We start from the raw sequence: 26,559 nt of genomic DNA on the forward strand, positions 1-26,559 counted from the left end.
ATTTAACATGTTCCAGAAACAAAGTACACACGTAATGTATCATGTCAGCAGAGGAGCAGGTGTATAATAAGGCAGGTCAAAGCTCTTATCTTGGAGCTTGCCGTGTTGACTGCCTGCAGTCACTCTAATAATATAATTCAGAGCAACAGCTGGTAAAGTCAGTTCAATGTAAACAATTTCCCAGGCCATGAGGATTTGCAGTGCTTGTGTGCGAGAGTCTAACGCACACATGATCCCTCCTCCCCCAGCTCACAAACTGAAGTGGCACCGGCCACAGTGCTCCACTCAGTACCAGTCAGAGGTACTTGGCAGAGGTATTTGGCATTGTGCAATGTCACCACAAGGTACTGTCATCTCTCTTATTTTCCTGTGCTCAGTCCCATGACTGATGGCTAATGACTCCCATGTGGTGACCTGTTAGCTTCACATTGACCAGTCAATGTTGTGTTAATGGTCATAGAGTATAGTAAAAGACACATTTAGGATTGTCATGTGTGTGATTGGATTATAAACCAGTAACCAATTCAGGCCAGTGTGTGGCCTGTGGGAAGTGAATCTGGAGGGGGTTTTTTTCTGGGAATTTGTTAGCATTTGGAAAATGTTGTTAGGGGGTCCCTAAGGTGTTTAATTATGTAATGGGGGTTGCTGTGCTACCCTCAGGGGAGAAGGAGGCATATGGTTTTAAAGGAGACATATTGGATAAATGGAAAATACTCTAATTTTGTAGGCAATAATGAATAATATATGGTGCTTTTTTCACTTTGGGCTAAACATTAATCCTATCTGTAACAATGGCCCCTTTATTGGAGCTCCCTATAGATCCTATCAGTTCTCTGTCCGAGTTTGAAATGAAGGGTGGGAATGTCCTAACAGTCCCTGCCAGAAGCACAGTAGGAGGGGGAGAGCCAATCACAGCCCTGCACTCACACAAGCACAGACAGGCTTCAGTTCCCTATCAGGTCAGCCTAGCTGCTGATTGGTTCCTATCCTACAGTGCAGTGTACTGAGAGCCGCCGGCTCCCCAGCTCATCCAGAGAATTCAGCCAGCAGGAAGTGGAACAGATGGGCGGGGCTAGTGGGGTTTTGGTGGAATTTCTCAATAAATAAGTCCCAAACACAACTTTTTTAAGCACAATCCTTCTATATCTAGAGGAGTATAATTCACTAGTACATTCATCATTTTTATAGGATATGTCTCCTTTAATGTTTTTTCTTGATATGACATAATAAACTTCTCTCACATATAAGTGAAAGGTGAAACACTATCCCTACAGTGATCACCAACCATTTGTTTTTTTGGTGTGCTAGACCATTAATGTGGGTACGGTCTTAAAAGCTCTAATGATAACATCGGTGCAGCTTGAAGTGGTTTTTAGTTTAAAAAAGGGAGTGGTCAAAACTGGCTTCCATTATTGGCCCAACATCACATTGGCCAGAAATAATTCAGCCCTCGGTACCACAGGAATTGGATGGCACTGACCTTTAGTTACGCCATTGGCAAGGTCCATAAGCTGGCTTTCTAAGGTGGCAATGGAATGGCTTGCACAGATTCCAGACCTTAACCTGACTAAAGACTTGCAGGATTAATTGAAACCCAGATTGCAAGCCAGGATTAATGCACTTGTTGCTGCAAATCCTACCAATAATGTTCCAGCATCTAGTGAAAAACATTCCCAGAAGAACCAAGAATGTTATAGCAGCACGGGGACCAAGGATCCTTATTATACACTGTTACTATACTTTGTTTATGAATCAGATGTTGGATTGGGAGGTGTTCTACTACTTTTGGCCATATAGTGTATAATTGGGGCTGATAAATAGCTAAGTACAGTTATGGGACATGTTATCCTGAATGCTCGGGACCTGGGGTTTTCCGGATAAGGGATCTTTCTGTTATTTGGATCTCCATAACTTAAGTCTGCTAAAAATCTTTTAAATATGGAATAAACCCAAAAGGATTGTTCTGCCCCTATAAGGATTAATTATATCTTAGTTGGGATCAAGTACAGGTACTGTTTTATTATTACAGAGAAAAGGGAATCATTTAACCATTAAATAAACCCAATAGGGCTGTTCTGCCCCTATAAGGATTAATTATATCTTAGTTGGGATCAAGTACAGGTACTGTTTTATTATTACAGAGAAAAGGGAATCATTTAACCATTAAATAAACCCAATAGGGCTGTTCTGCCCCCAATAAGGATTAATTATATCTTAGTTGGGATCAAGTACAGGTACTGTTTTATTATTACAGAGAAAAGGGAATCATTTAACCATTAAATAAACCCAATAGGGCTGTTCTGCCCCCAATAAGGATTAATTATATCTTAGTTGGGATCAAGTACAAGGTACTGTTTTATTAATACAGAGAAAAATTAGAATCATTTGCTTATAATGGAGTCTTTTCGTAATTTGGAACTTTCTGGATAATGGGCTTCTGGATAAGGGATCCCATGCCCGTATATCAAATAGATTGTGCGGAAGTATTCCACAGTATTGGTACTGTGGAAGGAATAACCCACTGGATACTACAGAAAGCTGCCGGAATACATTAGCCTAATATATTATGTTATATAGACATCCCTGCAATGCACACAATTGCCTGTACTTTACGTAATGTTTACATACAATCAGCTATTGCTATGATTATACATTGAGCAATGCGTTTCATGCATATGGAGCTCAGATGAACATACTGCATTATTCAGTGTACAGTCTCTCTTCTGGGAAACATTTAATTATGCATCTGATTGGTAACAGCATGTGCTGGGAAACGGAGTACCACAGAAATTAACAAGATCATAACTGATTGGCTGTAAATACGAACACTAAGGCTGACTTCTTTTAATTTCGTGAACCGGATGCGTTGAAGCAAAGCTAAATTCTTGCCATTACCCCTCTGATCTTTAACCTCAAGTTCCCTGTTTCAGAACTGGCAGAAGGGCATCTAGTTGTTCATGGTCCACAGGGCAAGAGTGGCTTTAAAGGAAAACTATACCTTCCAATAATGTAGGTCTCTATAAGAATATATTGCATAAACAAGCTCATATGGAAAAACCCTGCTTCATCTAAATAAACCATTTTCATAAAAATATACTTTTTTAGTAGAATGTGCTATTGGGTAAATCCTATCTATCCTAAATAGAAAATTTAAAGTACTAAGGGCCACCCCTTGGCATTGCACAATTCATGGTGTACATCGGCCAATTAATGGGGAAAGTTCTTTTGCTTCCAAACGACTTCCTGTTCCAGTTAGAGCTGCATTATTTCCTGTCAGCTGATCTCTGAGGGAGCACCCAGCCCATCACTAAATGGCAGCTCAGGGAAATGATGTAAAAGGGCAATATTTACTGATATATATATTCCTGTTTAGTAAGATTCATTAATAGGTCACTAATATGATATAAACTATCTATTGCTTACTTATTCATTCTCCTTTAAGACCAAAGTCATGGTGAAGCCTTGCTGAACCTAAGTTGGGGAATGTCCCCAGAATATTGCAGTTGCCATCAAAACAGGTTCTTCTCTTTGTTCAACTGCCAACAACTTTATGGGCTTCTGGCATCCAGGATTGATTCTCTTACATGTTGCCCTTCGTGCCTGAGAACAATGGGAAGCAGCAGAGGGCATTTTTAATAATTTTTACACTGTGTATAAGGTTATGAAAACCTCATCAGGCAATAGGGCTGAGAATCCTCCCATGTATCATTAGCATTAAAGCCACTGGCTGTTGGAGATACACATCAGTAGATGCTGATGCCTGAGCTACTCTCTATAACTCTCCTTGCAGCTTACCTGGCATTCTTTCTATATTTACATGCTCTCTGGGTTCATTATGGCTCAGAGCCCTATCTGTTTGAACACATGTATTGCCTGTGGACAAATAAACATGGTTTGCCAGTAATATCGTAATTGGTATTCTTTGCAGTCATGGGAATGCAAGCCTTTCTGCGTTTTTTTTCTCCACATATGTCTCTGTTGTACTCAGACCTGGAGGCTTTCAGCCTGATGTAGCTAATTATGCAGCGGGCATGATAGTGTTAATGTAACTCTTGAGTAGAGACCAGGACACCAACCACAGTAATGGTGCTTTTGCCTAACAGGTCAGAACACATTGCTGATTAATATACTGCTCTGTGTCTGGGAAGCTGTCAATGCATAATGTAGAATTCAGTCTGGAAAAACCTTACACATTTTAAAAGCTCTGTAAATTTGTATCAGACTTTCTTTCTATAGTGTGATTTTTAGCATATTTTTGCACTGGACCAGCCAGGAATAGGGAAAAGCATTCACTTACCTGACATGGGATATTGTAGCATATACCCTATCAGTTTAGGTGAAATAATAAAACAACCAGCATTTCACCAATTAGAATCTTGCTTATTTTAAACCTTATGCAGCTCTGATTGGTTGCCATCAGGTTACAATTGGGAGTAATTGTAAATGACCCCCCATTTAATGTAGAACTGTGAGATATTTGCCATTCATACTTGTGTCCATTAATTTATTATCTTTAAAAGAGGTGTCTTGAATGTGGGAAAGTACAACACTGACAGACAAGGTCTAGAACTATTATATTCTAATATCCATCTGAAAGGCAAACTTTAAGGTCCTTTAGGGTGAGGTGTGGGGTGAAAACATTCTGCAGCCCAAGCTATTCTAGGAACTGTGGCTGAATATTTGTCTCTGTTACCTTATTATTAGCTAAGGAAGGCCATGACCAAAGGACGGACCTCCAGGGGGGAGGTCACACATGAAAATGTCCAACAATCCCTGGTCTAGAGAGTGAAACATTTCTAATAGTTAACACTTTTCGCAGTCTCGCCTTTCTTCGAAGTGAGGTGGTCTCCTCATCCTTCATAGCATATGACATGTAGCGCTTCCTTCGTGCCATTTGTCAGGAAACAGAGAACGTTTCCCATGCTCTCTGCTGGAAACCAGCCATGTTCCTCTGACCTAGCGGATCAGGCCAAAAGCATTAAGAACTGCCAAATAGTACACTGCACGGCTCACTGAGAGTGGGACCTTTTTAACCACTTCCTAGCCATGCAGAAGTGTTAAGGTAGAAATATAACCCTTTTTGTTTTGTAATACTCGTTCTACTTGCTAAAACAACAGGTCTGGTTGATATTGTGTACAAAACATACTGCATTACATGTATCAGTGTTGTATGTAGATTAGCCATAGATAGTGCTCCCCTAGTGGCTGAGACCCTTATTGCAAACCCTTTTGAACTAAGCATTCCCCAGATTTGACAACCCATCTCATTTTAATCAGACAAACTGTGGCTCTTGTCCCACTAGGCCGAACTGGCAATCTGTGGGTTCTGGCAAATGCCAGAGGGGCTGCTGTAAGATGCCATAGACAGTCACTATTTATTGGGCTGGGGGGGGGGGCTGTTTGGGCCTCTGTGTACTTGAAATGCCAGGGCCAATTTTGTAGCGAGGTGGGCTTAGCCTGAAGGCCATTTGCTGGAGGTTTGGGGAGAATGACTATTTGCTGTTCTAGATAACTCCTGGAAGATTAGCATGATGGCCACATAGAGTGGGATGTGGAAGTGACCACTTGTTTGCTCGTCTACATAATGTTAGCCCTATGGCTAAATGGCTAAACTAGCAATGGTTTCATCAGGGATGCAATGAATTTTACCTGGATTCAGCAAAACCGAATCCAAACCCTTAAAGGAACAGTAACACCAAAAAATGAGAGTGTTTTAAAGTAATTGAAATATAATGTACTGTTGCTCTGCACTGGTAAAACTGGGGTGTTTGCTTCAGGAACACTACTATAGTTTATATAAATAAGCTGCTGTGTAGCCATGGGGGCAGCCATTCAAGCTGGAAAAAAGGAGAAAAGGCACAGGTTACATAGCAGATAACAGATAAGACACCATTGTATTCTACAGGGTTTATCTGTTAGCTGCTATATAACCTGTGCCTTTTCTTCTTTTGAATGGCTGCCCCCGGGGCTACACACCAGGGTTTATATAAACTCTAGTAATGTTTCTGAAGCAAACACAAAACTTTTACCAGTGCAGGGCAGCAGTACATTATAGTTTAATTTCTTTGAAATATATACATTTTTTGCTGTTACTGTCAAGTAACTCTAAAACTCAACTGACAGTGACAATTTTTATTCTTGACATTTCATCCAAATTTGTATTAGCCTGTGTCTAGCTTCTATCCCACATGAACTAAGTAGTGTGCACCTTGAATCCAAAAACAAATGTATGTCGACTTATAAAGCAGCTTGCATTACTGGCAGGGAGTCATTTTCTACTGGTTACTGGCAGGGTTTAGCTGTAACTCTGTTTTATTCAATGTTTTAGGACAGTGTGTCACTTTACCCCGTACAGAGGGCGATTCTTAAGAAAGCACACTAATAAATCCGCAGCCAGGGATTAGAATTATGACTATAGAGTACAAGTGACAGGAGACCAACAAGGGGCAGCTCTTCCCTTGTACAAGAGTGTAATCATGATGGTTCTTTTATCTGCAAACAGAGTCTCTTTTATCAAATAATAATTAAAGCAGGAGCATGAATAACAATATAATGACACTGTTTATACATGAATCAAGTTACATTAGCAAAGGGATGTCAGATTTACACTCTTCATAGGTTCACTGCATGTTACATCATTCATTACAATAAGAGGTGGGATTTGTAGATCCCGGCAGCTGGAGGGCTGTATGTTGCGTATTCCTTGGCATCTTCCACTATGATTTATAATGCTTCTGGCCTTATAAACACCTTACAGAAATAAATAGCAGTTATTTGAACAACCTGTCATTTTGTAGGACAGCAATCGACTATATATTTTAAAAGTCAGCCTCCGCAAACCCTTGTGTGGCTTAAGTACAGTGTTTATATGCAGTGTCGGACTGGCCAACCAGGAAAACTCCAGTCAGGCCCAGGTGTCAGTGGGCCCTCTTGCTTCTAACTATTTGGCCAATTGCATGGTCATTCCTTATTTCTGTATGGGAAAAAGAGATGGAAGGATAGAGAAAAGTGACTAGCAGAATAGAGGTTGAGGGCGGAGAGGAGGAATAATAGTTTAGAGAGTGGGCCTATGGTCCAAGGTGTTCTGGTGGGCCCCTGGCATCTCAGTCCGACACTGTTTATCTGGATACATAATGGCAAGTCTGGTGCCCCCTTAGTTTTGGAGCCCGCATTAAACATCATAAAAGCCAGTAAGAAGATGGCATAGGCAAGTTTAGGGGTACCCAACCACACTCAGATATCAAAAGTGTTGGGGAGCCACACAGACATGCAAACACTGGGGATGCCAACTAAGGACAGTGATTGGCTATTTGGTAGTCTCTATGCCTCCAAAACTTGTCTCCAAGGCAGAGATTTTAAAATGGGCACCTAATTTGAGGCCAGTGGGAGCTGCTCACGAGCCACTGGTTAGGGATCACTGGGCAAGCTTATGTTTAAAGGGTGATGACTCAAGAGTCTAATCTTAAAAAAAGCTTTCCCGCCATCCAGAGGTGATAATGCCATGAGGTAAGTTGAGAATCTTGCTTCAGGCAGCAGCTCCCAGGTTACCAGGAAAGGCAAAGCCACTTATGCTAACTTTTGCACCAAAAAGCAGATTTCAAAATCAGAATTTTATCTTGTCTAGTGCAGAGAGCATAATTACACTCCCTGCATTAGCAATGAAGCACAGCAATGATAAAAAGTTAAGGACAGGAGAGGCAGTGTTGGGGTGACACAGGGACCAGAATCACCCTGTCACTGGCAATAATAGAAATCATATAAGCTGCTTCAGGTTTCTCAAGTAGCCCAAAGTTTTCTGTGAGGCAACCTCAGTCTACTTTGGAAAGCCAAAGTGATACATATGTATCCCTACTAGGGATGTTTTGTCACCCACAGTAGTGCAGATTTATCGCAAGTGACAAATACATGGCATATATTGTCTGGAATGCTTGGGACCTAAGGCTTTCCAGGTAAGGGGTACTATAGTTTGGATCACCATACTTTACACTTAAAATGGACTGTGTGGCAGATGGTCTACCCGTAATTCAGAGCTTTCTGGGCTACCGTTTCCCAAATTTATTGGCAGCCATCTTTACAGCATCACAGAGCTTTGCCAGTGGTAAACTGAATCTGCTCTGCACGGACTGAGTTAAGAACTTAGTGGAAGTGCCAATGCGGGCACCAGTCATGGCATCCATACACAGAGCAGCAGATGTTGGTAGGGGGAGTGGGATAGCGGAGCAAGATAGACAAGGCGTTTTTGTTCTAATTTAAAGGTCCTGTCACAAATTAAAGATGTCCCTGCTTACTTTGATTTCTATATTCTGTAAGTGTTAAGCTAATTACACACCAGTTGCCGATTGTAGGGGGTTCATCCCTCTTGCTCTTCAGACGTGGCAGAACATTGAATGCAGACCCATTTTTCTGTCTAACATTTATCTGTTTTCTTTATATCTCCATAAAGACACAATAACAAACCCCACTGACCACCCTGTCACGTATCAGCAGGAAGGCAGGCAGGACAGGGGCACGAACAGGTCTAAGTTGTAAAGTTTTATAAGCGTCTTCCACCCAAAAACTGTTCTTTTTGCATCATGAAAGTAAACATAATTCTAAGCAACTTTCTAATATAAATTCATTAAAAAATGTCCATGTTTTAATGGACATACACAATATATGTTTTCCCTGAATTTGATCAAAGTCCATATCCCTGCCAGTCTAAGCTCAGGTGTGGGTACAAGTCCCAGACACATACTGAACCCATTAAACATTTTAATATGCAACTAAGTGCGTTTCAGTAGGATTTTCAGCTGCCCACATGCACAAACCCTAAATCGATCGCCCGCGTCGCAATTGCTGAGAAATAAACAGCTCTGTTTAGACAAAAAAAAAAAAATTAACAAAAAAAAACAACCTTCCATTTTCTCGTGAATGCCTTGGAAACTTTCCTTTAGCAGTGTTCCAGCTGTGCACATTAAAAGCAATCGCAGAAAGGCAAACCATTAGCAACATTAAAGCCTCGCTTTGTAACATTTCCATTTAGATCTGGAATACACAACAAGAAAACGAGTGCTGTTTTTTTTTAACTTCCCTGTGTTACAGTAATTACTTGATTTTTCTATTCTTCATAAACAAGCAAACACACTTTTGATTTTACTCTTTGGAATCTGAGCATGAAGAAATGCATTTAACAAATGTCCCCTTTTTACATTCCCCCACACACACACCCTTGCCATATGAGGGAACAATCCATGAAATTGGTGGCTTCTGTCTGTGCAGATACGCTACACCAGGGGAGGTCAACCCACAGCAATGGCAGCAATTAGGGTGCTGACATTCAACTGAAAGGCCAAATGTGTGACACCCCAAAGTCAACATTATATAAAAATGTAATTGAAGCTCAGGCAAGGGCTGGTTTAATTCTCCTTAGCATTGACAAAGTATTTGCATTGGAAAAAATACTTTCTTAGGAAATGTATGTAGAGCAACAGTGAGTTGGTTGGTTTTGTTGGAGCCAAAAATATATAACAATATATATGATCATGTGAAGCTGCAAAATAAGGTGAAGGGAACTGGAATGGAATCAAAATGATCCTCGAATACAAAAGAGAAGTTTTAAATTTCACTATGAAAATTTGGCATTAATGGATTATTACCCAAAGCTAGATAGACTTTATCTATTCAACAAGAATGGTTTGTCACATAAATTTCTTAGAAGTCAACCAAGTCTAATAAATATTAAGTCCTGGATTCCCCACCCCCCTCCCTTCCTTACTGGTCACCATGTTGTCTGTGACCAGTGGCTGCACAGAATCCTTCGGAAAGCCTTTCTGAAGTCCTGGTTGAAAATGGTGTATATAACAGGGTTAAGGGAGCTATTACAGTATCCGATCCAGAAGAAAAACTGAAAGACACTGTCTGGAATGTAACAGAGCTCAGTGCAGATGGCTCCAAGGCTGTAGGTGAAAAAGAATGGGAACCAGCACAAGACGAAGACCCCGATAACCACAGCCAGTACAAAGGTGAATCTTTTTTCTCTGTTAATGTAACTTTTCTTCTTGGCCGAACTTAAATCAGAATCTTTAGCCCCTTTTGGCATCAGCATCACACCTTTGACAGTGGCAACAGTGTCCATCACTGCAGGCTCACAACCATTGGTGTGTTTTAGGTTCTCCCCTTGGGGCTGAAGACCAAACGACTCTGAGTGGCCATTGCGTTCCTCACGTGTTGAAGACAACACTGGGACACCACAGTGGAGATCATCCAATGCTAACCCTGTTTTTTCCTGTGAAGATATAATACCACATTGAGTTTGTGTATGTGAACTGTTCAAACTATGTTTATTCGTACGGCTGAAGAGTCCAGGCGCCATTTTCTTAAGTTTTTTGTCTGTACTGTTCTTTCTATTCCTGCGTTTGGCAATGAGATAGATTCTTAGATACACCAGGATCATAATAAGGCAAGGTGCAAAGAAGGAACAGATGCTAGAAGAAAGTATATACCAGGGTTCTTCATTCAATTTGCATTCAGGTTTAGCATTTTGGTCTTTGCTTTTACCTTTATAAATTAATGGTGGCAGAGAGATCAAGGCTGCAAGTGTCCAAACAATGAGTATGATGCATTTGATCCTTTTTGGAGTCCTCTTGGAATTATACTCTATAGCTTGGCTTACTGACCAGTACCTGTCCAGACTGATGGCACATAGGTGCACAATGGAGGAGGTGCAGAATAAAACATCCAAGGCCAAATACATCTCACACCAGGTCTTGCCGAAATACCAGTATCCCATTAACTCATTGGCCAAGGAGAAGGGTATTATCAGAGTGGCTACTAAAATATCTGCCGCAGCCAGAGAGACTAAAAATAAGTTCTGAGGAGCTTTCAAAGACCGGCTCGTTAGCACAGCAATGATGACCAACACATTTCCAAAAATGGTGAAGAGAACAAGAAAGGTGATGATGGCTGCTATGACAGCTGTAGCCTGGATGGAGTATGAAAGGGGAGCAACCATGGTTGAGGTATTTACTGGACACCCAACACAGCTTACCCTTTTCTGGAGCACAGGATTAATGATCTAGAAAAACTTGAAGCGCGGCCAACAGGGCTCCATGAGAATTGCTTTTAGACACCACCGAAGTTCAGCTTTCCACAAAGAAAGTTTGATCCTGCAGACTGTGCATGGAGAATGAAATCCGTACAAGTAATGCAGACTTTATGAAATCTTCTTCACTGGTTTCTCTTTCAAAAAAACTAGCTGTGATCATCAGCTTCTCAAACCGAGGTGGGAAAACTGAGCTTTGCTTAGCTTTTTAAAGGACTGGATGTTTTGTTTTACCACCCTCACTGTATGTCGTCAGCCCCTGCCTTGCTCGGTGTCCTTCCCACAGGGGGAGGGAGAAGAGAAACGCTGCCTGCTCTTTCCACTTGCAGCCTTATTTTCCCCAACTTCAGCTCCAAAGCTGCCAGTCTGTGTTCCTATAAAGCAAGGCTCTAACAGAAAATCAGGCAGCAAAGCCCCATTAGCACAATTAATACTTAAGCTACACTGCATAAAGCACTTCTGTGGTCATTTCTAGCACTACAGTGAGTATACTTCTGTATTCCTATTAATATCTGTAAACAGATTTCCTTTCATTATAGAGGAAAAGTGTGAATTGTAGCAATGCAGAAAAAAAATTATAGTTATGTAATGAATTACTAGTGTTTACATTATAAGAATCATTAAAATTTCTTCCCTTTTAAGGAGTCATTATCCAAACATTTTTATATCCCATGGAGTGCTCTGACAGCACTGGGATAAGTGGTTTCCCCAGGCGCAGTATTAATCCCCTACAATAATACTTTAAATAAAATAGAGTCTACCCATGTAAATGCCCAGTTCCATATCATTTAACCTGAAAGATTCAGCACCAAGGACAGTACAGGTACTTTGCAGCAGCAGCGCCCTCTACTGATCATTAGTCAGAATGGCATTCTTTCCAAAAAAAGAAGCAACACATTAATTAAAAGGTTTATTGGAGCAGTAAATGGGGTGAATTTTATCATCCACACTGGCCAACATACAGATTCTTAATACGTATATCACTTTCTGGTCCCGTGACTCCTTTTATGATTATCTGAAATTAAAACAAAGGATATTAGAATTTGCATTCCATAACGCATATTCCTAGATCCATTGCTGGCACGTACTGTTTAGTTATAACAGAATGTCCATTATTGATACAATTATATATTATCACCCAATAATCCACTAAACTGAATAATGAAATACGGTTAGCTTGCACTTTATTGGACTTGATACCTGCAAGTTATTATGCTGATGTTGCTTTTTAAACGTTATTTGTGCCTTAGTCCATCCCAGATTTTCCTGCCCTTGATTTGTCCACAGGAGAGTCTGCGTTCCTAACATGTTTGTTGGTCGGCTATACACGTTCAGAGTTCCTATGAGAATGAAAGCGTAATTATATTACCTATATTAGATTTCTCCAATAAATCAGGGTTAGACTTAATAATGTAATAAAAGTGCCAATGTTTGTATTATGACTAATAACCCAATCAGTTAGCATCTACTGGCCGCGTGTATGAAAGCAAACATCTCATTGGTTGCTAGTGCAAACTTTCTGACGTTTTGTACATTAAATCCCCTAAAATTTGTTTTTACTGTATAAATATATATTAAAATATATTAATAAATATATAATATAATATATAATAATATCTTTTATAGGTTAATTCACTCTGTACCAACCAAATAAAATTCTGTCTTAGTATAGAGAGTGAATTCCAGGCTGATGTGACAGTATATGCCACCAGTAGGAGCCATAGTCTGGTTGTTCATGCAGTTATAAAACCTAGGGTTGACTAATGTGGTACCTGGTTAGCAATTTCCCTCTGGTGGGGAACAATATTCAGGCACTTTAAAGGGGCGGTTCACCTTTACTTTAACTTTTAGTATGATATAGATATTGATATTCTAATACAATTTGCAATTGATTTCAATTTTTAGGTTTTTTTTTCAGTTATTTAGCTTTTTGTTTGGCAACTCTCCAGTTTAGTATTTCAGCAGCTATCTGGTTGCTAGGGTCTTATTTGCCTTAGCAACCAGGCTGTGATTTGAATGGGAGAATGGAATATGAATAGGAAAAGGACTGAACAGGAAGATAAGATAAGATAAAATTAATTCACACTTACCGAGATTTTCTTTTCCTGGCCATCCTCCCTGGCAGCATAACATTTGGGTTTGTCCTCTACCAAATGTTATGCTGCCAGGGGATGGCCAGGAAAAATAAAAAGTAACAACAATGAAATTGTAGCTTCACAGAGCAAAGGTTTTTTTGTCTGCCAGGATTAGTGACACCCACATGAAGGCAAGAAAAAAAGCAGAAAAGGAAGGTAAATAACTACAGATTTACAGAGTCTAGTGAAGCAGAAAAGGTTTGGATATATCAAACAGAGGAAGTTGGGCACTTACTATCTGACACAAGAGGTGAGACCAGAACCAGAGAGGCAGATTTAACAGCACAAAGCTGGTACTGGAAGCCAAAAGAGTTGGATGAGTTTACAAAGAGAAAGTTTAGTGATAGGGGTACCAGGACAAAGCCTTGAGAGAACAGAAAGTTCAAGTAATAAGTAGGTTTCATCCAGGAAAGAGACATAAGTGGTTAGATAGATGTTTCCATAAGCCTGTAAAGCACTGTACCCTGCACAACAAAAGAGCTGATGTCAAAAGCAGCAGATAAATCAAGAGGATTCATATGGAGAATAGTCCTTTGGATTTGGCAGACAGGTCATTAGAAACATTGGTCAGTATAGTTACTGTTGAATTTACTGATAATAAAATAGATTTAACAGACAACTAAAGTTTAAGTCACTGGGGGGTTAGGCACCCCCCAGCAATTGCTTACCTGATACCCTGGGCCAGTGCTCCTGTTTGCTACAAAACTGCACCGGCTCTGGGCATTTCAGCAGAAGATCCCTGTCACCATCTTTGGATTCTTCCATCTTTTAGTTCAAGACTAGGCAAATTCATGCGCAGTAGAGTGAAAGCCGAAGTTGAGAACTAAAATCTGGCTTTTTCATTCCAGTGCCCATGCCTGCGCCCAGCACAAAGAAGAGAGAAGAGGAAGAAAGGGAACACCAAAGAACTTCTGCAGAAATACCCTGAGAAGGTGCAGTTTGCTAACCGGAGCACCAAGTTATTACAACCACTGCTTGAGACTTTAGTTCTCCTTTAAATTAGTCAGGAAGGGTGTCACATATTGCAAGTTAGATTGAATGTCAAATATAGCAAGTCTGTGCCCAAAGCACACTGGAACAGTGAGAAAGCAGTAGATTGCCATTAGGGAATTTTACAAAGAACAGATTTCGCTAGCTTTTTATTGAAATATATAATTTTTATTGAAGTTTATTCCTTTAATCAAGCCACACAGCAATGTTTTAGAAACTTTATTTCTGGTTTAGTACTTTATTATAAAGCTTAATTATATTTTCTCTTCTTACAAAATATGTCTTTGTTCCACTGTAAAGAGAACCTGGGAAAACTACATGATGTTAGAGGCAACTCTGCATATTATACCATTGTGGGGAAGATAGCAGGAAATGACTGACACTATGGAAAATCTACATTTCCTAAAAACCTTTTGCTAAAAAAAATTGTAATGTGCATTATGGATGATCATAATCCGAAGAACAAATGTTGCACTGAATAACAGTTATGGGAGGGGCCATTAACTATGATACTCACCTACCGTACTGTTTGGCAAGAGTCTGTACCAGAAGGACACGCAGTTGGGACGGTGTAACACAGGGCTAACAAGCAAAGCCTTTTGCCCTTGGGTAGGTTCCATGGAGAAATTCTTGAGAGATAAAAGTAATCCTGTTGGATTGTAAATTAAATTTAAAGTGACAATATACTTACCAAATATAGATGGAATACAATGGTTCCCCCATGTGTGAGAGGCTTTGTTTAAAAGTTATTGCTTCATAAAATACAGCAAGTCTTCCATTATTATTTATGAAAATCACTATTTCATTAGCAATAATGCTCATACAAATAGAACAATAAATATTGTTCTTTTGGCATAATAATGCATCAGTATATTCTATTGTATATTTAATTCATGCATCATTATAAAAAGGGTATATTTTCCCTCCAAGGGAAAATCTTGGCGATAAATTGCAGCCTACCTTTACGTTTGTCTTTACTAGTACGGCCTCCATGAAGATGATCTGTACCCCCCCAAATGAGATTCCAGATGAGTTTATTGTCCTTTCTTTGCTTCCATCCACAAAATTCATGGTCAGACTTACAGGCCTGTTGTTGTCGGCTTATTTTGGTTCTTGAAGTCAAGTGTCTGTTATGGAGCGGAGACAAGCTTGGTAACAACTTTCTTGATTGAGCATCTTCTGCATCTTCTACTGAAGCAAGATGTGAATTTACTGTGCTTTGCCCAACAGACATCCAAGGATTCCTTGAGAGGCTGAACCCCTCCACACCATTTAAGAATGTGGCCATTGGATTTTTGACACTGTACATAAGCTGCAGTTTTGCTCTGTGCTGTTGAGTGCCACCATGTCTTCTGGTATTGAATTTATTGTGATGTATATGAGAGTTTGGGGGTTTTGCCTCTCTTTTTATATCAGAAACCAGTGGGCTAATGGATTTTATAGTAGGTAAAGGCTCGTTTAAAGATCTCTTACCAAAAATATGGTATTTTGGCCTCTGATAATTATGCTGCTCATATGCTGCACCTTGAGATGGTCCAGGAGAACTATTGCCTGATAAATCACCTAATGCAGTTTGCATGGAACGGTTTTGTTCTCCTCTCACAGTGTTTGGAGACAACGTACTGGTGCTTATTCCATTTGGACTACTGTACGTGGCAACAGAAATACTTTCCTTCATTTTATTATACATAAGTGTCATAGATAATGAAGGACTGCCTGTCTCTTTCATTCTGGGTATTTCTACAGAGGATACAGCAGTAGTAATTGTAGATTTCAGAGGTGCCCGAGAGGATATGCTTTCAGAAACGAGATTTATAGATGTTGTAGAGGTGTCCGAACTGTTTATGACATAATTGAGATTTTCCCCTTCTGATTTAGTCAGGTTTGAGTAGTCTAAGTGCTCAGGGGGATAGGGAGTTGGCTTGGAAGAAACATTTTCAGTAAGAATTTGGTTGGACTCTGTAGGTGTGCCATGTTCAGTACTTTCATTGACATGGAGAAGAGTCACTTGCTCAGGTACGGTACTGGTTTCATCTGTTCTGTGTTGGTGGCGACTGATTTTGGTTGGTATCAAAGCATTGTGAGTGAGTTCCACAGTGTTAGGTGATATAGAGTTTGATGCCAAAGTAGAAACTGAAGGTTGAGTTTTTTGCATGATGTTGGTTACAATTTGAGAAAAATTACTGTTAGAAGGTATTTTAATAGGCTCAGGTGTGACGGTGGTGGTGGGTAGCACAGACAGGTTTACCAGGGTGGAAAAAGCATTGAGGGAGCTCAAATTAATCACATGAGATGGCAGTGTTGTAGGGGCTGATGTAAATAAACCCTCATTAGACCTCATTGTTGACTTTTGTAGTGTTTCCTGCAATTGCTCATTTAATGACTGAGAAGAATTGGTTTCAGAAGATGTTTGGTAAAAGCCTGTAGAAACACTATCTTGAAAATCCCCAGTCATATTTACACTACTTAAAAGAGTTGTATGTTTATGCCCGGCTATTGCAGTTCCTTCATTCACTGAACTTCTCTGAAAACTCACAGTAGGAGCTGCTGTTTGACTTAAAACGGATGTTTGTTTGGTATTGGCCATCTGTGCTGGGGTCTCCATTAGCAAAGCTCCATTCTTATGTTCAATATATGATTTAGTGGATGTAGGCTTGAGTTCTTTGTTGCAAGAATAAACAATTGGTGGAAAATAATTTAATTCATCATCATCATCTACAAAAAAAAAATCAGCATTATAGACATTAAGCTAATTAAACTAATGAGTGCACGGGAGAGACCATTGGAAGATAGAGTTGGTTATGGTTAGAAAAGATGATTCAATGTGGCTGATGAATTGCAACTCAAAGAACAAAGTTAAGGTACTGGACAATTTTGTACATACGTAATGCCAGAGACTATGGCGGAGTTTAAATAAAAGTCTCGGTAGAGGCATGTCTAAAGGGGGCCATACACCTTGAGATCCGGCTGTTTGGCGAGGTCACCAAATGAGTGGATCTTCTCCCAATATGCCCACAATAAGGCCAAATGATTGAATAACAACGGCGGGTATAGGCGCTGTCAGATCGAGGACCACATCAGCTGAGCAGATGTGGTCCCCAATCTGATGGAAAAATCAAACCTGCCTGATCAACACCTGGCCGATTTTCAGCCAGATCAATCCGGGAGGCCCCATACACAGGCAGATAAGATGTCGAATAGGTCTAAAGAACTCAAATCAGCTTAAATCTGCATGTGTATGGCCAATGTAAGAACTTCTTGGTCTTCTGGATCTATTAGGATTCACATCACAATTACTACTACACAATTTCAAAGTCTGTTGCCGCTCTTTTTTTAGTAAGCAATATTAAAGGAAAACTATACCCCTAGAATGAATACTTAACCAACAGATAGGTCACTTAATGAGGGTGGCCCTCATTGTTTAAAATGGTAATTTTTTGGCACATACTTCTAAAATATATTTTTATAAAAATGGTTTATTTAGATAAAGCCCCTTGTTTATGCAATATATTTTTATAGAGGCCTACATTGTTTGGGGTATAGTTTTCCTTTACAGCACATTACCATAAAAAAAGCTTTTTGCATGGAATATTCTAGCTTTCTTTTAAAATGCATACGTTAATAAACACCAGGCTAAAAAATGTAATTTTCCTTGGTTAATCTGATAAAATGCAAAGTATGCACACTGCCAGATGTTTGCCTTTGTTTCATGAGCCCCTAACAGTCCAACACCCTAAATATGAATGCCAGGAGTCTTCCAACAGTTTGATGCCCAACATGCATAGGATTATCTAACTCTGTAGCATGTAGAGACCGGTGCAAAATGGAAATAGTGCCCACATTACACATTTAACATTTTAAATGGCAGAGTGAATTATTTGCTATGTGAACAGTGTAATTTAGAAATAAAAAATATACCATAAAAATCATGGCAGTATCCCTTTAAGCTTGAGTTCTCATATAATCAGATAAATAATGCTTGTCAGACCCTTGAGTAGCTTAGTTAGTTGCCTGCTGGCTGCGTGCATAGGACTATTTCCGGATAATAACGTGACTTGAGTCGGCCTCTACCTTGCAGAACCTCAACCAGTTTGTCACATTTTATGCCAGAGCGTTCGGGGATGTCTCACAGCAAGCTAAACAGTATGCTAAAATATGACATTTTAATGATCATTTGTATTAAGAATTGGTTATAAATTTAAAAAAAATGACTTGCCATCTGATGATGTGTACTGAGAGCAGGAGTACAGTTTGTTAACCCTTAGGATGTCAGAAGCACTGAGTTTTTCTCTCTGACCTATTTCAATCTTAGAATATGGATACTTTGGATTGATTGTGGCCTGCCCAGACTTGGAGAATGCACTTCTGTAAAAACAAAAATGATATACACACACACACACACATTTATATATAATTCCACTAAATTTCATCTTGTTCCTCAAGAATGTAACTGCAATAGGGTTGGCACCCAGCCTGTATTCGACTAGCACAGCCGGTAAATCACCAGCTAGGATTAATCGGAGATCTGCCTTAAGCTGTGCCTTATTTTAGATACTGGACTACTTCCACATATAGATTATATCTGCCTAAAGTAATTGGACCTGAATAACTAATTACTAATATAGGTACCAAATCTCACCAGTGCAGTCAGTATTAGACTGGGCCGGCGGGGGAGTCCCAGCCCTTTGGGGGGGGGGGGGGAGACAGTTCCGGGCCTGGTGGGTTTTTGGGTGTTAAGGGCGCCCGGCCATGCTGCACTATATATCATTAGCTGTGGCCCCCTGCTATTACCGAGCTGCAGACTTTAGAAGTGTTCTTTCCTCTAACAGAGGGAAAGGTTAAGTCTTGATAAAGCTGCATGGGGTTTGGATGGGCTGGAGGGGAAGTTCAAACTTCATCCATCCAATCCCCTTGGGGATCTACCGGGACTTAGACTTCAGTGAGAAAAAAAGAGCATTCAGGCACAGGAGCTCCTACCCTTCCTTCCCAAGTCTGCAGCTCACTGTCAGCAGGGGGGGCAGATAAGTAAATGCAGCACTCCAGGGACCCCCTTCAGACTGTGACTGTGGTGGGGGGCCCCTGAGGTGACAGTCGGAGTGGACACCCCAGTCCTTCACTGACTGCAACCAGACCCTTTAGTCACTCCAGGTAGTAGCAGTGCCCAAAGCAAAACTTTGGTCCTGATGGCCTGACAATACACCCCCACCCCCTGTGCTCACTACTACTCCATCAGCCTACCACCGGTGGGATTATGCTCTCCACCTAATGGAGCCCTAGGTATGTGCCTCTGTTGCCTACCCATAGTTCAGCCCTAAACAATTCTGTTTGTCTTATGGGCTGATTATCCTCTCCCTTTCCCATTCAACCTTGGAGGGTGACTATGAGACCTGTAATGTACAGTATAGTATATATCTAAACTGCTACATTGTGGTTTCCTGGAGCCAAATTTGCAATTCAAAGTGCAGTCTCTGAGTGCTGCGCCTGGCAGTATGTTGTCCTCAGGGTGAAGACACAAGGTGCTACTTAATAGCAGCTACTTGTTATGGCTACAAAACCCCAGAAAATCCCCTGCCATAGACAATAATGAGAATTGCCTCTGCTAAAACACAAATAGAGACAATTATCAGTAAATGATCAGCATTGTCTGTTTTAGTAGCCATGACAAGTAGCTGCTACTAGTAGCTCTGTGTGCCTTCACCCTAAATGTTGTGTAGGAGACGTCTCTACAGATGAGGGCTGACTCCACCACAAATCCTGTGATACTTTACCTGGGGTAATGAAGGATGGACTGCAGCTCATATTTGACTAACATGTTGGTAGTCGCATATTTACAGAAGTTTTTCTCATAGCCTGAGAAAAGAAACAGAAGGGCCAATTTTAGCTGCTCGGACCTCAGATGGCTTTGCTTATTAAATGCGGCGAGGTTGACAGATTACATCTGTTTTGCAATTTTTAAAACATCAGCCCATACCGATTAGAATCTCATCCCAAATTATCCAGATGTAATCATCTCGATCAGCTCTGGAATGTTCATGCCAAAACCCAGCGACGTGCATCAATTCATGCAGAGCAATTCCCTTTCCCTTGTCTGTCCTCAGGCACTCAAAGGCCAGGGAGACGAGCTGCATCCCCCCAACTCGCCCTACACTCGAAAAACACCTGGAAGACAAGAAGGCAGATTTACTTAGGGTGAGATTTGGGTGGAACAAGCATTTGCCATAGATATTCTTCAAGCAATAGTAGGCTGTTTGTCAGATCAGTGTAGTCACAGATCCATTAAAGAGGTTTTTCACCGTTTAGTAAATTTAGCAAGATGTAGACATTGATATTCTGACACAATTTGCAATTGGTATGTTTATTATTTGTGGTTTCAGTTATTTTGCTTTCTGTTTAGAAGTTCACCAGCTTGGAATTTCAGCAGCAATCGAGTTGCTAGGGTCTTGTTTACCTTAGCATATAATGCCCAGTACAACAGCCATTACATCCTACTTACTGTATCAGTGATCACTTGCCTGTGAGACAAAAGCAACTGAAGTCAGTGTTAAATTCATAAGGACTAATGCAACAAGAAATTATTTATTTAGCTTTTAATATTTCCGTTATTATTCTGGAAGATGGGGGCCTGGACCCACTCAGAGTACCAAACCAACCCGTCCCCCCTCTCCCTGCGCTTATGCGTCTCCCTGCCCTGACGTGCCCCCCCACGTATAAATCCCTGCTCCCACCCACTCTCCAACCCGAGAGCCCACAGCGACTAGAGATTGTTATAGGAAGCAGGCCCCCATCTCCCAGGTTCCCCTATGACTGCGGAGTCTGCTTCCTCTATCATTACGCCACTATTTAGTGATGTACGCATTCAGTTTGCGATTCAGCCATATCTGAACCATTTTTAGCAGGATTTAGATTTGGGCGAATCCTAGAGCCTAGCCAAATAATATCTGAACCTTATTGAAAAAAAATTGTCAATTTTTGCATGCACACCAGCATCTGGGTATTTCTGTCAAGCGGGGGTTCAGATTCTATACGATATTTGCCGAATTCATACCCAAGGATTTGGGGGTTCAGCTGAACACTGAATCGAAAGGTTTGATGCTTCCTTATTAATAGTAAAGCATAGCAACTCACCCAATAGCTGGCTCTATGGCGATATAATCCCGTTCAGTAGTGCGCTCCACAAAGCGGAGGCAAGTAGATGCTTGCAAGTCCCGAAAGGCCTTTAGAATTATATTCCGGTCAAAACTTTCTGCAACAAGGAAGACAGCTATCGTATTTAATGCCACATTTATTATATTTAAAGCCACACATTTCTTTGACCATTTAAGTTTATGGAGCCTCGTTTGTACAAATATGCTTTGTTTCTGAACACAAAAAGGAAAGAAGTTGAGAGGCTCAGCTCATTATATCCCCTTGGGGGTTATTTACAAGGCAATATGCAACGTGCATTAAACAAAAATTGAATAACTGTGTTAGGCAACACTCTGTACATAAGGGGGAGCACGTAGGTTTCCCTCTTCTGTCCTCTGCCTGTCCCTATCCTCATTATTTAGGGCTGTGACAGACCGGGCGACTTTGCCATCCCACCAGCTAGAATGTAAATCGCCAGTGGGATGGCATACGCGATCATTAAGTCCCGATTCATCAAAGTCATCGCGCATGCGTTAAGACGCATATCACATGCACAAAGAATCAAAAATGCGTTATTTACCTCGCATTGCGGTAATTCTCACATAGAAATAATACTAACGCATGATTCACAAACACATATGAAGCGCTAAATATCACATTAGTATGTGCGAAGATTAACCCCTACTTGGGGCAGGCGGTACTTAAAGAACATTGAGGTTCGTGAGCTTTTGGCAACACAATATGGACTTTGCAGTGGGATTTATTCAAGTCTGTGTTGGCCCTAGAGTGATGCAGCCGCCAGTTTGCAGGGAAATGGGCATTTTCAGAACAGTAAAATATTTAATGCATGCTATAAATAGCGCTCGTTTTATCTACTTTTAGTGAATTAGCCCCTATGTGGAATATCAGAGTTCAGGGAGAAAGAACAAACAGCAAATCTTACCCACCATAGGAAGAAGACAGAGTGTAGGGGATAATCACAGAGCCATTTATCTTAGGCCACTTTGCAAATCGAGCAGAGAATGTGCGGATAGATCTCTGTAGGGAACAGAAAGCCGTTAGTACTTTCTTATATGTGTCTGTAAGTTACTTACCCACTTAGATTGTAAGCTCTATAGGACAGAACTCCTGCCCCTAAGACTAGGGGGGGGGCAGTTGTCTTGAGGACCCTATCAAAATGCTCAAAATTGCATTGCAGTTACTTTTTCTTCACTGCTGCCTGAAGATGCTCCCTAAGCCTGGGGCAAAAATCTATCCCTAAGATTAAAAATACATTTACCCCTCAGATGCTTTCCCCATGCCCCCCGTCAGCATTCCAAATCCTTTTCTGAAAACTCACCTTTTCTTTCACAATGTCCCCTTCCATCAGGCCTGAAGCACCGCCTTGAATGAGAGCTTGAAAAGATTTTATTTGATTAAACTGGATTTTTTTTTCTTATCCTTTCTGAAAAATTTCCCTTCCTATTCTGCCATTTTCTGGACATCACCCAAAAATGCTATCCTTTCTGGCACTGGCAACCGAAAACCAGACTCACTGTAAGGTTTTAGTTTTATCACTTTCCAGCTAAAATATGACTTCATAACTGCAAGTTGGGTGTAGTGTGCCTAAAGGTGGCCATACACGTCGCCAAGCGAGCGAATCTTAGGCTAATTCGGGCGTTTGGCCCTGAGGTTATGGGCGCAGTCGGTTCAGGGACCGCATCAACGAGCCATCAACGAGCCATCAACGATGCGGCCCCCGATCCGACTGAATTTTTTAACCTGCCCAATCGATATCTGCCCGATTTCAGGACAGATATCAGTCGGGCATGCCCCTCGTTGCTGCCCCTACACGGCCCGATAAGCTGCCGAATCTGTCTAGTGTAGCCCGTGTATGGCCACCTTAAGCCATAAGTAAGTATCCATGCAGCATGTGGATTTAATATTTGAGGTAAGAGGGCACGAACGCTCCATAGCCCATTGTTCCAAAGACAGTTCCAGGACATTGTCACTGATATTGTGACCAACAATCAGTCCCTATTATATATTTATATTAACTCAATAACCTATTGTTACTAGACATGTAACACAATTATACTGTGCTTATCATGCCGGTTAAAGGATAAGTGAACCTTTAAAAAATGTCAAAATGCTCAGGGTGTTTTTTAGGGAAAGACATTCTCATTTTTGCAATTTACACTTTTTTTTTAAAAAAAAAAAAGTGCAAGATAAACCAGCTATTTAACTTTTTATAAACTGCCAACCTGCTGGGAATGCCACGTGAGACTTTTGATCTCTTTCCTGAGCAGAACATCAGAGCAGTTCTTTGTTTTCCTTGTGAATTTGCTCTTTGAGGACCAAAGCAGGGGTCCCCATCATTTCTTAAGGTTGGCTATGAGGCAGCCTCTATACACACTATCAGCTTACAGGGGGCTTTATTTGGTAGTAAATCTTGTTTTTATTCAACCAAAACTTGCCCCCAAGTAAGGAATTCAAAAATAACTCCCTGGTTTGGGGGCACTGAGAGCAACATCCAAGGGGTTGGGGAGCAACATGTTGCCCTCTGAGCCACTGGTTGGGGATCACTGCTGTACAGTTACAGGACTTGTCCGGCATGAGGGGCTGTTGTTACAAAATGCAATATATTGGCAGTTAATTAACTCTGAAATAAAAAAATAAAATAAATTGCAAAAGTGCTTAGAAAATCCCCCTCAGAAGGTTTACTTATCCTTTGAGTATATGGTATCATATCTTTTCTCGGTGCAATTCCAGTATGAGGTGACAAAGTGTCCTACATGTCAGCTATATAACCAACAAGGTGGATGTGCCCTTTAAAGCTGAACAACTTAGAATATATAAAACATACACTCTATTAGCATTTAGTTTAGCTGCATGGAAACCAGTGCAGTCTGCAGCATGATAGGATATCCCCTTAAATAAAACAGTCCTGCAGGTAGAACTGAAAGCCATGTACAGCATGATAAACTACTGTAACCCAGACCTTGTTTATCCTAATGCCACACCCGCCCAGGCAAATAAAATAAGTGACAGAAAAGCTTACGCCCATTGATGTCCAGGATGCCAGCATTGCTCGCGTTTGTTCCTTCAGAGCTTGCCGACGGAGCCGGGTTGGGCACTGGAAACCCAAGCGCACCTAGCAGGTATCAGGGAAGGTTATCAGCATCCAATGCAAGAGGAGAATGAAATAGGCTGTATGAGTATACATTGCATTGCACATTCCTCTATAGCAGGCAGGTACCAAGGGGCAGTTCCCCTGTAAATTAACTTTTAGTATGATGTAGTTATTATGATTAAAATTGCAATTTGTCTTCATTTTGTATTATTCGTGATTTTTGAGTTATTTAGCTTTTTGTTCAGTTTGGAATTTTACCAGCTATCTGGTTGCTAGGCTCCAAATTACCCTAGCAACCAGGCAGTGGTTTGAATGAGAATCTGGAATATAATAATTATGAAAGGGGTTGAATAAAAAGATTTCAAGTAACAATAACATTGTAGCTTCACAGAGCAACAGTTTTTTGGCTGCTGGGGTCAGTGTCCCTCATTTGAAAGCTGGAAGGAGTCAGAAGAGTTAACCTACAGCAAGTAATAGTAATAATGTGTTTTTAAACAGGTGACTAGTAAATTCTACCTGCTGATTGGTTGCTATGGGTTACTGTTCCTGGCCAGACTTAGTGCCTTTTATTGATTGCATGACCCGTCTAATAATTACATTATAATAAGTGGCATCCAATGGGTTGTATCCATTTAAATGTAATTTTAGTTGAACATACCCGCTCTATAATCAAGCATGTATACCCTACCCAAAGGCTGCAGGGGTGGCTACTAATCTGGAGTCCAGTCTCCATTGTAGATCAGATTAGTAATCAGCCAGGCAGTATATGAATTAGAAATGCAACATGGTGTGTGTGTGCAGACTTCCACCCCTTGTGCTTTAACACCTTCTAATAGCTTTGCACAAGTGTAGCTATGGGTAGGATTTTAATTAAATGAATATTACTACATTGTCATTTTATGCAGAGTGTTTGCCAAGGAGCCACAATTCTGATTACATCCCAGAATGCTTGGTTTACCTGCAGCTCCGAGCAGCCATATTGCCAAAACAGCCCTCATAATGCAACTAAATGATAGGCGGATCTACAACTCTATCACTGGCTTATAAACTCTCTGGCTGGCCCAAATTATGCACGGAGGGGGTGGATAAAGCTTGACCACAGATAATCAGTATTAAGTGCTTTGGCTGTTGTTGAACTACAGCTCTCATTATGAGCTATGCTGCCTGTGAATTGTAAAAGCGTCGGCACCAAATGTACCAGAATAAACCTCTAAACTGATCAACCTTTCTTTGCAAGTATATGAAACTCCATAATGGTAGAAAGACCAGAAGTTTTGTGAGAACAAGTACTATAATAACAAGAGAGTAATCAGTCCATCTGTCCCGCAGCCTGTGGGCTTTATAAGTGCTTATTGTAAAGGGATGATGTGACAATCCTTTAGAGCTGTGGTTCAACTGGGATTTGACTCAGCCTGCCTCCTGTTATCAGCCTGATTTGGTGGTCACTCCCTCTGCCATGCAATGTGTGGGGTTTTTATATGCTTATGATGATGATGTTGCAGTCCTAAGAGTAATGGTCGAATGCAGGTGATACTACTAGGAATTGACTCAGCTTGCCTCCTGTTATCCACCTCATTTGGTGCTCAGTCCCTCTGGGGTGCTGTATTTGGGTTTTATAGGTGCTTATTTTAAAGGGATGATATGTTATAGTGGGAATGGAAGTGATACTGTGAGTGTAGTGGGTGCAGGGAGCTTCTTGGTCTCAGCAATGGGAGGTGTCACATACAGCCCTTCCCAGCGGGATTCAATGGTGTCTGGCACCCAGCGATGGATTAATGAAATATTACTTTTATACACATGGAAAAATGGCCAACGAGAACAATAGGTCTTGGCCAGGTTCACCGCTCAACTTTCATACAGCGTTCTGGATATTTCGTTTTGCACATTGCAAAGAAACAGCAGTAAGCGCCCATTATAACCTACTGCTCCTATAAATACTAGGAATGCACTGAATCCAGGAGTCGGGCAGGATTTGGAGTGCGCCGAACCAAATCATGTGACTTTTTGTCACATAAACACGGAAGTTGAAATTTTTTGGGGGGGGGGGTTTGACCAAATCCAAAAATAGTGGATTTGGTGCATCCCTAATAAATACCAAGATCTGCACTAGGTTCCCT

The 26,559-nt window shown here is 40.8% G+C and overlaps 2 protein-coding genes across 4 annotated transcripts; both read right to left on the bottom strand.

Annotated features, from left to right (window-relative positions):
- Positions 1–6,542: 6,542 nt before the first annotated feature.
- Positions 6,543–11,597, bottom strand: adra2b (adrenoceptor alpha 2B). Its single transcript, XM_002932564.5, has one exon. The coding sequence runs from the start codon at positions 10,988–10,990 to the stop codon at positions 9,758–9,760; it is 1,233 nt and encodes a 410-aa protein (XP_002932610.1). The 5' UTR covers positions 10,991–11,597; the 3' UTR covers positions 6,543–9,757.
- A 380-nt stretch (positions 11,598–11,977) lies between these two features.
- astl (astacin-like metallo-endopeptidase (M12 family)) lies at positions 11,978–25,881 on the bottom strand. 3 transcript variants are annotated; one of them, XM_031899276.1, is made up of 12 exons: positions 25,401–25,879; positions 24,371–24,463; positions 22,670–22,725; positions 22,278–22,368; positions 21,331–21,448; positions 20,177–20,364; positions 19,974–20,055; positions 18,422–18,570; positions 15,166–16,920; positions 14,723–14,854; positions 12,281–12,420; positions 11,978–12,095 (listed from the first exon to the last, which is right to left on the bottom strand). In XM_031899276.1, exons 1-12 carry the CDS (start codon positions 25,438–25,440, stop codon positions 12,021–12,023), a joined length of 2,919 nt encoding a protein of 972 aa, XP_031755136.1. In that variant the 5' UTR covers positions 25,441–25,879; the 3' UTR covers positions 11,978–12,020. The 3 variants fall into 3 exon arrangements, 2 of the variants coding, with proteins under 2 accessions (XP_031755136.1, XP_031755137.1); XM_031899277.1 differs by lacking the exon at positions 22,670–22,725; XR_004222065.1 differs by lacking the exon at positions 11,978–12,095 and having other exon boundaries at positions 12,335–12,420; positions 14,723–14,834; positions 25,401–25,881.
- Positions 25,882–26,559: the final 678 nt, after the last annotated feature.

This window comes from Xenopus tropicalis, chromosome 3, assembly GCF_000004195.4.
Source record: "Xenopus tropicalis strain Nigerian chromosome 3, UCB_Xtro_10.0, whole genome shotgun sequence".
Classification (NCBI taxonomy): domain Eukaryota; kingdom Metazoa; phylum Chordata; class Amphibia; order Anura; family Pipidae; genus Xenopus; species Xenopus tropicalis.

Excerpts from the sequence above, each read along its gene's own strand:
- adra2b (XM_002932564.5), bottom strand. The coding sequence starts at position 10,990 with ATGGTTGCTCCCCTTTCATACTCCATCCAGGCTACAGCTGTCATAGCA.
- astl (XM_031899276.1), bottom strand. The coding sequence starts at position 25,440 with ATGAGGGCTGTTTTGGCAATATGGCTGCTCGGAGCTGCAG. Across the intron at positions 22,369-22,669 it reads GGGACATTGTGAAAGAAAAG|AGATCTATCCGCACATTCTC; the intron begins GTGAGTTTTCAG and ends TGTTCCCTACAG. Across the intron at positions 18,571-19,973 it reads TCCATCCTTCATTACCCCAG|AAGTGCATTCTCCAAGTCTG; the intron begins GTAAAGTATCAC and ends TTGTTTTTACAG.